Source organism: Pelophylax lessonae, assembly GCF_965119305.1.
Source record: "Pelophylax lessonae genome assembly, chromosome: 6".
Classification (NCBI taxonomy): domain Eukaryota; kingdom Metazoa; phylum Chordata; class Amphibia; order Anura; family Ranidae; genus Pelophylax; species Pelophylax lessonae.
This window is the reverse complement of record NC_138773.1, coordinates 23,785,366-23,795,125: the sequence shown is the minus strand read 5'-3', so window position 1 is coordinate 23,795,125 and position 9,760 is coordinate 23,785,366. Positions and strand designations below refer to the sequence as shown.

The following is a 9,760-nucleotide window of genomic DNA, read 5'->3' as shown; positions in this document are numbered from 1 at the left end:
GGTGGGAGTCGCATCATCGCGGCCTAGCCTATCAAGTTGTTGAAGGCACAAGACTCGGAAGGACGATTGGGAGAAGATAGAAGCGCCGGATCGGTCCTAGTGCTGCTCTGAAGGACACCATATGGCAGGAAAGTCTGCCATGATGTACTAATATGCTGTGCATACTAGCACATTATGGCATAACCCACCTGGGGGGGCATTAATAAAAAAAAAAAAGCCTTTAAAAACTTTTTGGAACAAAGCTTCCTCTGATTGAGTTGGAGGTTGTCACATCATCAGCCCGCTTCTCGGACTCAGCCAATCAGAGGGAGCTTTGTATTCATTGATAGAATACATGGCTTGCTCTGAACGGCTGAGCGCCAATGCTGTAGACTGATCTATGTTCAGGGTATGAGAGAGGAAGTTTCGGCTCGCACCCGGAACACAGTGTGGCATAACTGGATGTAGCCGCAGCTGCATACAGTTTATACCGCACATCCGGCAGCCTCACTGGTTAGTGAGAGACATAGTTTGTTTGGGCCAGCTTGGGCCAGCTTGGCCCAAACAAACTATGTAAAGTGTTTTGAAATATGGAGTTCTTTAGGTGAGTACCTGGACTATAGAACACAGGTCTAACTGGTGGAAGGAGCATAGTCCTTACAAAGGGGCCCGGCCAGGTGGGGGAGGCATTGTACACTCACTGTAAAAGTCACACTGCCATGGTCAAGGTAACAAATCTGATCGCTCACTCCACTGCTGATTGTTTTTTCACATTTTCCAAGCAGGTCGTCATCATATTTATTATCCTCATCCATAACCTCCACCTTCAAGCGAAACCCTGGAGTGAGTTCCAAAACTCCGAGATCATACCGTGTGTTCCATTTTGGATTATCATTGTTCCATATGGTCGTCGTCCGAACAGAATTCACTCCAGCAGTTATTATTACATAGGCATCAGTCTGCGAGCCGTAGTCACCCCAAAGGTCTGAGGCTCTTTTTATAGTGACCACCACTTTTGACATTCCCCTTTTTGAGGGGCAACAGTTTATATTTTTGCCTTGGCCATTAGGACAAACACAATTGCACTCTTTACCAGGACTCGGCAGGGAACCCGATGGGCAAGAGCAGTTCTTACTCAATGCTTTCTCCAAGATGTAATTGCTGATGGCTTTTTGTAGGCTCGCTCTCTGAGGTCTGTTGGCATCAACCAGGTTGTGGATGGGCTCCAGAGAGTAGGATACGATATCAGGGTCAGTCTTTAGGCTTTCCATCCAGTTTCCAAAAATCGCTGCACCTCCTCCATTCTTTACATCAAAGGAGAGCTGCTCAAATGTGATCTTCCCTCCTCTTACCTAAAATTCATAAAGAAACATTATTTTGACTATTGGCAGAAAGACATTCTCATGTATAACTAAAGGTTGCAGGCTTCTGCCTCCCTGTCAGAGCAGTTGTATTAAAGTGGAGTTCCGGCCTATTTTGCAACTTTAGTGATTCCTGGAGTGCTCGCTATGCTGATCAACAATTGGGCATTTTCAATTTTTTTCAGGGGTCCCTTACCTTATTTTCAGGGCATTTTTGATTGTACTTCCTCCTTCTCCCCCCTCTGTGGCCACGGCCACCGACATCACTTCCAACTTTGCAATGCATCCTGGGAGCTGTTTGTCATCACTCCCAGGAGGCTGGAATCAGGAAGAACTCCCAGAACACTCCCTGGAATCAGGAAGAAGGATACAGCAGATTACACTGCGGCTTCAGATGCCCACGTCTAAGATGGCCGCGCCCAGACAGCCTTTTTTAAAAGTAAGATTTTGACTAAAATCCAATACTGTACACCTTGTAAGTATAAGAATAACGCCCAGCTCTGAAGAAGGGGGCCTGACCCCCGAAACGCGTTAGTGGTCCTGACTGAAGGACTTGTTCCAGTTCACACATGGTGGATGCTTGTAACATGATTTTATCATCTTTATGTCTGTGAGTATGCATTTGGCACTTTATTAAAAATTTTGCAATCAGTGACCACGGGTAATGCACTAGGTGTTTGCGCCTCCTTTCTCTCTTTTTCTATGTACCCATGTTGGAGTTCCCTGCCTGAGGAGAGCAGCACGCCAGTCTTCCCCTTCGGAGAGAGCGCTAGGCTGAATTTTGTACTATGAGAATAACGGTTCTGTAAAGGGCGATGGATTAGTATTATGGGGGTATTTTTAGTTACAAAAGGTATTTGAGGCCGGAACTCCGCTTTAAGTCCACGTTGTTGCTTCATTGGTGGAATATTCTACTATGTGTGGACAGATCTATGTAGGATATTCTGTACATTTAAATATATTGAATTTAATATATATAGTAAAACATGGTAGCGCCAATATAATGAATGGTAAAATAATGAAAAGTCCATAGTCCGATAATGAATGAAATTGCAAGTCCATAAAAAATTGAAGAAAGTGCATCCAACACCAGTGAGGGGAGGTATATAAGATGAAATGGGTCACCTCGTGAGTAATCCAAAACTGCTTACCAGTAGGGATGAGCTTCGAGTTCGAGTCGAAGGTAAGTTCGATGCAAACATCGCTCATTTGATCGTTTGTCGAATGACGAACAAATGTGCTTCTTCGCGGGAAATTCGAGTTTCCCATAATGCACTGCACACGCGCCACGCGTGCAGTGCATTATGTGATTGGCCAAAGCATGCACACTGACCTCATGCTTTTGCCAATTAAATGGCTCAGGGGACAAGTACATGCCCCACACTACATAAAGTGTGGGACAGGCACGCGATTCAGGCAGGGAGAGAGTAGTTTTTTTGGAGTCAGACAGTGCAGAGAGACATTTCTAGCAGTGTAGGGAGGTCAACATTCTCCAGACGTCTTTCTGAGGCATCGTTCAGCCAAAGGAGGAGTGGAAGGAGAAGGCGGCCGGCTGACCGATGCCTTTTAAACAGTTCTTTTGACCTCAGCAGCACCTAAGGCTGTTAGGTTTAAGCAACCATCGCCAGCGTCTCCATCATATGGTGCATGATTATCTAGGCGCAAGAGCAGACTTGGAGACCTTTCCAGCTGCCCATCCACTGGCTTACTGGGTCTTGAGGATGGACCACTGGCCAGAACTTGCTCAATATGCAATGGAGCTACTGGCCTGTCCTGCTTCCAGCGTGCTTTCGGAATGAACGTTCAGTGCCACTGGAGGTTTTGTGACGAACAAAAGAGTGCGTCTGTCCACAGACTCTGTTGATCAGCCGACTTTCATCAAAATGAACCAGTCCTGGATCAACAAGAGCTATCAGGCCCCTGATGCTGATGTAACAAATTTAATTTGCTAGGGGTCTGCCATCCCTTGAAGACTGCATATGCTGCCTATCCTATTCCTCTACCTTGATTCTGCTAGCTTCCAACAATGTTTTTGGTTTAGGTCACTACCAACCCCCCAAGGCCTAATTTTACTGCACTTGTATGACAGGTGCATACAATTTAAATGTCGTATGTCACTTTTGACAGCAGGCCCTGTCCCTGCGCCCTGCTAACTGTGAGGTGTTACGGTGTTCAGGCACCACCTTCCACAAAGGCCCAATTTTTGGCACTTGTGTAGCACATGCGATTTCAAATTTGCATGGCATTCTTACCAGCAGGTCTAATTCCTGCACTAAGCAAGAGTAACTGCGAGGCCTTCCTTATGGTATTCAGGCACCACCTTCCACAAAAGCCCAATTTTTGGCACTTGTATAGCACATGCGATTTCAAATTTGCATGGCATTCTTACCAGCAGGTCCCATTCCTGCACCAAGCAAGAGTAACTGCGAGGCCTTGGTTATGGTGTTCAGGCACCACCTACGGCAAAGGCCCAATTTTTAGCACTTGTATAGCACATGCGATTTCAAATTTGCATGGAATTCTGACCAGCAGGTCCCATTCCTGCACCAAGCATGAGTAACTGCGAGGCCTTGGTTACGGTGTTCAGGCACCACCTTCCACAAAGGCCCAAATTTTGGCACTTGTATAGCACATGTGATTTCAAATTTGCATGGAATTCTTACCAGCAGGTCCCATTCTTGCACCAAGCAAGAGTAACTGCGAGGCCTTGCTTACGGTGTTCAGGCACCACCTTCCACGAAGGCCCAATCACTTGTATAGCACATGTGATTTCAAATTTGCATGGAATTCTTACCAGCAGGTCCCATTCCTGCACTCAGCAAGAGTAACTGTGAGTGGTTGGTTACGGTGTTCAGACACCAGCAACAGAAAAGGCCCAATTTTTGCCACCTGTATGACAAGTACATGCAATTTCATATTTGGTTTTTTAGCAGCAGGGCCCGTTCCTGCACCCAGCAAGAGTAACTGCGAGGGGTTACGGTGTTCAGGCACCATCAACAACCAAGGCCCAATTTTTCTGCACTCGTATGACAATTACATGCGATTTGAAATTTGTATGTATATTTGTATATGACATTTTTTGGTTTAGAAATGTCAGTATTTGTAAGAGGAGGTTTGCTGTTCATAGACAAAGACATGCTCCTGTGAAATTCCGCAGAGTCTTGGCCAATGCGCATGCGCGAATGCACGAACGCGCGCATGCGCGAATGCAACCACGCAACGTGTGACAGATACTGGCGCCAAATGGGCTATTTAAACCCAGCCTTGGCTCAGCTCCAGTGCTGCTTTGTCTTCAGCCTTTGTTGACCTGTACCTGCAACCTGTATCCTGTTTACTAGTTCCAGACCCGGCTTATCCTGACCATCCAAAACTGGGGGGTGTTCGGCTCATCACTACTTACCAGATGTATATGACCCTCAAATTATAGAGCGGTCATAACAGGCGTTATTGGCAAGTAGGATGTCAAAAGAGTTATGGCATGGGTGACTCCCAGCTTATCTTTGAAGATATTATATCTCAGCATGGAAAATACTGCAATAGTGAAGCATGTCCCAAAATAAGAAAAATGTATTGAACAATCACACTTACAATTGATCCATAAAAAGCCGGCATGTAAACAAAGAAAGATAAAACCGCGATACAGGTGTGCTTGTCATCCGACGTAAGGTCCCGCCTTACGCGTTTTGTCATCAATTGATCAGAGGCCAATTGATGTTTTGGATTACTCACGAGGTGACCCATTTCATCTTATATACCTCCCCTCACTGGTGTTGGATGCACTTTCTTCAATTTTTTTTATGGACTTTTTATGGATGTAAAATAGATCCCCTGCAGCAAACAATAGAAACTCCCCATCAACAACAGATCCCCCAAGCAACAATAGAATCCACCCCAGCAACAAAAGATCCCCAGCAGCACTAATAGATTCCACCCCTGCAACAATAGAGCCCCCATACAGCAACAATGCACCACCCAAAACAAAATACCACACCCAGCAACAAAAGATTCACCCCAGTAACATTAGAGCCCTCCAGAAGCAGCCAGCATCAATAGATCCTTCAGTAACCAGCAATAATACACCCCTCCCTCAACAGTAGAACCCACCCAGCAACATAATAACCCCCCCCCCCCCAGTAACAATAGATCCCCCACCAGAAAAACCAGACCCTCACACAAAAACAGACCATCCCCCCCAGTAACAATAGATCCCCCACCAGCAAAACCAGACCCTCACACAAAAACAGACCCCCACCAGTCACAATAGATCCCCCAGCAGCCAGCATCAATATACCCTCCAGCACACCCCTTGCCATTACATTCAGTGCTGGAGGTGTTGGACACGTTCCTGCTGAAAATAAGCCCTGAATATATGAAGTATCTAATGAAGACATGAAAGGGGTATAAGGTATTTATTGAGTACTTGTTTATAATAAATAGCATTTTTCCAAAGAGTAACTTGGTTACCTTATTAAGAGTGGTAAATATCTGAAAAACTCTAATTGGAGTTTATGCCTGCAGATGTCCGAGGCCAAGAGGCATTATTTCTTACACATAAGATCAAAGGTACAAGAAAAACCAGCCAATCAGATAGCCCTACATTTAAGTCAATGGGCAGAAGCTGTATACCAAAGAAAGATTTTTATTGCTGACACAGTTTATTAACCAGTTCCCGACCACCCGCCGCCTTTTTACTGCAGCAGGGTGGCTCGTACAGGCAAAACAACGTAGATCTACGTCGCTCGCCTGGTAGGAGCGGTGCGCTCCAGCTCCCCATCATCAGCGGGGAAGCCGATGCAGCAAGCAGGCGGCTCCAATTGCCGCCTGACACCTGCGATCGCTCCACGCTGAGAGAGAAGGACGGTCGGCTGTTGTAAACACAGCTGACCGTTCTTCTCCTTGAAATGATCACAGAGCTCCTGTGATACCTTCTATATAGGATCGCATGTCTCTATGGTCATTTCACAAGCCACACCCCCACACAGTTAGAATCACTCCCCTAGGCTCACATTTAACCCCTTGATCAACTATACTGTTAACCCCATCCCTGCCAGTGTCATTATTACAGTAACAGTGCATATTTTTAGCACTGATTACTGTAGTAATGTCACTGGTCCCCCCAAAAGTGTCGAAAATGTCAGTTAGAGGTCCGATCTGTCCTCCGCAATGTCGCACTCCCACAAAAAATTGCAGATCGCCGCCATTACTAGTAAAAAAAAAAAAAAACAATAAAAATTAGAGAAATCTTTCCCTTAGTTAGTAGACGCGATAACTTTTGCGCAAACCAATCAAAATACGCTTATTGCGATTTTTCTTTTACCAAAAATTTGTAGCATAAAACAAATTGGCCTAAAATGTTAAAAAATTTTAGATTTGTACATTTTTTTGGGGGGGAGGGGATGTTATATAGTAAAAAGTGAAAAATATTGTTTTTTTTTTTCAAAATTGTCGCTCTTTTTTTGTTTATAACTCAAAAAATAAAAATCGGTATTTGTGGGAAAAAAAAGGATATCAATTTAATTTGGGTACAGCATCGCACGACCGCTCAATTGTCCGTTAAAGTAACGCAGTGCCGAATCGCAAAATAGGGCCTGGTCATTAACCACTTTACCACCGGAGGATTTTGCTGTCTTATAACCAGGCCACTTTTTGCAATTCGGCACTGTGCGACTTTAACTGACAATTGCATGGTCGTACGATGCTGTACCCAAACTAAATTTACGTCCTTTTTTTCCCCAGAAACAGAGCTTTCTTTTGATGGTATTTGATCACCTGTGCGATTTTTACTTTTTGCGCTATAAACAAAAAAAGAGCGTAAATTTTGAAAAAATAACAATATTTTTCACATTTTTTTATATGAAATTCCCCCCAAAAAAATGTAAAAATCAAAATTTTTTTACATTTTTGGCCAATTTGTTTTCTGCTACATATTTTTGGTAAAAAAAAAATCACAATAAGCATATTTTGATTGGTTTGCGCAAAAGTTATTGCGTTTACTAACTAAGGGAAAGATTTTTGTCATTTTTGTTGTTTTTTTTAACGCATTTTTAACGTTCTTACACCTCAAGCCACATCCAATCACAGTTAGAAGCACGCCCCTTGGGACATACTTAACCCCTCCCTCTCAAATAAGTTAACCCCTTCACTGCCAGTGTAATTTTTACAGTAACAGTGCATATGTATAGCACTGATTACTGTAGTAATGTCACTGGTAACCCCAAAAGTGTCAAAAATGTCAGTCAAGGGTCCGATCTGTCCGATGCAATGTCGCAGTCCCGCAAAAAAAAAAAAATTGCAGATCGCCGCCATTACTCGTTAAAAAAAAAACAACAAAAATGACAAAAAACTTTCCCTTAGTTAGTAAACGCAATAACTTTTGCGCAAACCAATCAAAATATGCTTTTTGCGATTTTTTTTTTACCAAACATAGGTAGCATAAAACAAATTGGCCTAAAATGTTAAAAAAAATTAGATTTTTACATTTTTTTTGGGGAGTTTCATATAAAAAAAATTTGAAAAATATTGTTATTTTTGCAAAATGTACGCTCTTTTTTTGTTTATAGCGCATGATCAAAAAATCGCACAGGTGATCAAATACCACCAAAAGAAAGCTCTGTTTGTGGGAAAAAAAGGACGTCAAATTCGTTTAGGTACAGCATCGCACGACCACGCAATTGTCCGTTAAAGTCACGTAGTGCCGAATCGCAAAATAGGCCCTGGTCAGGAAGGGGGTAAAATCTTCCGGGGCTTAAGTGGTTAAACGTTACACTGGCTATAGCACATGGTAAACTGATTGAGCTCTGCAATGCAGCCAAACAAACCTGCCGAACACCGCCATCTTGTGGCGAAAACACAGTACTGCAGCTAAAGAAATCTCTTGTGCTTACAGTATTCCTTTTCGAAGAAAATTTTTTTTTTTGAAAAACATTTTATTAGAGTTCAACTCTGTACAACAACAATAAACAACATGACCACACGAGAATATGCAGCGGGTGTGGTGCGTACAACATGGTATAACAGAGTGCATAACGGTCATAACAGTTAACCTGAGAAAACTTTCGAGGAACTGCACGGGAGGGCGTTATTGAAAGGGGGGCATGGGTGACTGCGGTAGCAGAGTTCCCAGTTTCCTGTATAGTAACAAGGGGAGTATGGTAGAGGGTAGTAGGAGGGAGGGGAAATATGGGAGTGGAAAGGCGGATCTGGGTAGGGGGAGGGGGGGGGAAGGACAGGGAGGGGAGAGGGCAGGGAGAGGGAGGAGGGAGGGAGAAGGGTGAAGCTAGGGAAATTATTACGCAAAATCAGTAAAAGCAAAAGAGGCGGGTTCAGAGCCCGCCTTGAGAAGCATACAATGACATGCATGAAAGTAGTAAACATTGTAGGTCACCGTCTCATTTACCCTTTATGACAAGAATACCTGAGATCACCTGTCTAGATGCTGGCGAAGAGTGATGACGCTCGGTTCCCATATAGATCAGCGTGAGTGTGAGAGCGGAGCGGGATCAGCCTAAGGAAAAAAGTAAACCATCAAACATTTCGTGTCATAACATTCTGGGTCAGGTCAGATCACAGAGGGGGGTGCTGTCCCCCAGGGGGGGGGGGGGGAAGCAGACCATTTTCTGAGCAGGCGGTTATGTCCACTGGAGGAGGAATATTGCAAGCCCACCACCTCCCTATCCCTGAGAATAGATAAGTCATTATGTAATTCGCGGACGGTGGGAGGTTCGGAGGTCATCCAATGCTTTAGTATTAATCTGCGTGTTACCATGAGGCAGGTTAGTATCCACAGTTTGTAGTCCAGTAGGGGTTTCCTTGAGTGTTTGGGCAGTGGCAGTATTTGCAGTGAGAGGTCACCAAACAGCAGGAGATAGATGTCTTTTGGTAGGGAAATCCCCGTGCATCTGGCCATGTATCGTAGCACTTTGTCCCAGTAGGCGGATATAGGAGGACATTGCCAGAACTTGTGAAGCAGAGAGGGGAATTGTATCTTGCACAGTGTGCAGAAGTGATGAGAAATGTCCGAAGACCATCTGATATGAGGGAGATATGCTCGGTGCATGATCTTAAATTGCTGCTCCCTCCAAAACTCATTGGTTATAAAGCGGCGTGTGGTCAGGTACCCTGACAGGATGCGGAGGTGAGCGTCGTCGGACTGAAGCTGAGCATTCCATGCCCTAGCAACCTGGGTGGAGGTCCCCTGATAGAGTTCAGAGTGCAACGGTTTATACATGTGGGATATTTTGTGCTTGTGTTGTTGTATCCAAGTATCCAGGACGGAAGTTCTAAAGCGGTTCAAAGGTGTGTGGCAGAGAGAGTACACAAAGCTTACACACTGATGGAAGTATAAAAAATGGTCAGACGTAAGGTTGAACTTTGCCATGAATGCTGCAAAGGGAAGAGGTTTACCAGTTAAGGTATCATAC

At 44.3% G+C, this 9,760-nt stretch overlaps 1 protein-coding gene across 1 annotated transcript in view; it reads right to left on the bottom strand.

The window, feature by feature from the left end:
* Positions 1–550: 550 nt before the first annotated feature.
* The window catches only part of LOC309558884 (perforin-1-like), a 30,225-nt gene continuing 21,015 nt past the window's right edge, over positions 551–9,760 (bottom strand). Inside the window, exon 4 of the mRNA XM_082261974.1 lies at positions 551–1,331. Coding sequence (XP_082118100.1) covers positions 612–1,331 — 720 coding nt within the window. The 3' untranslated portion in view covers positions 551–611. The remainder of the gene's footprint in view (positions 1,332–9,760) is intronic.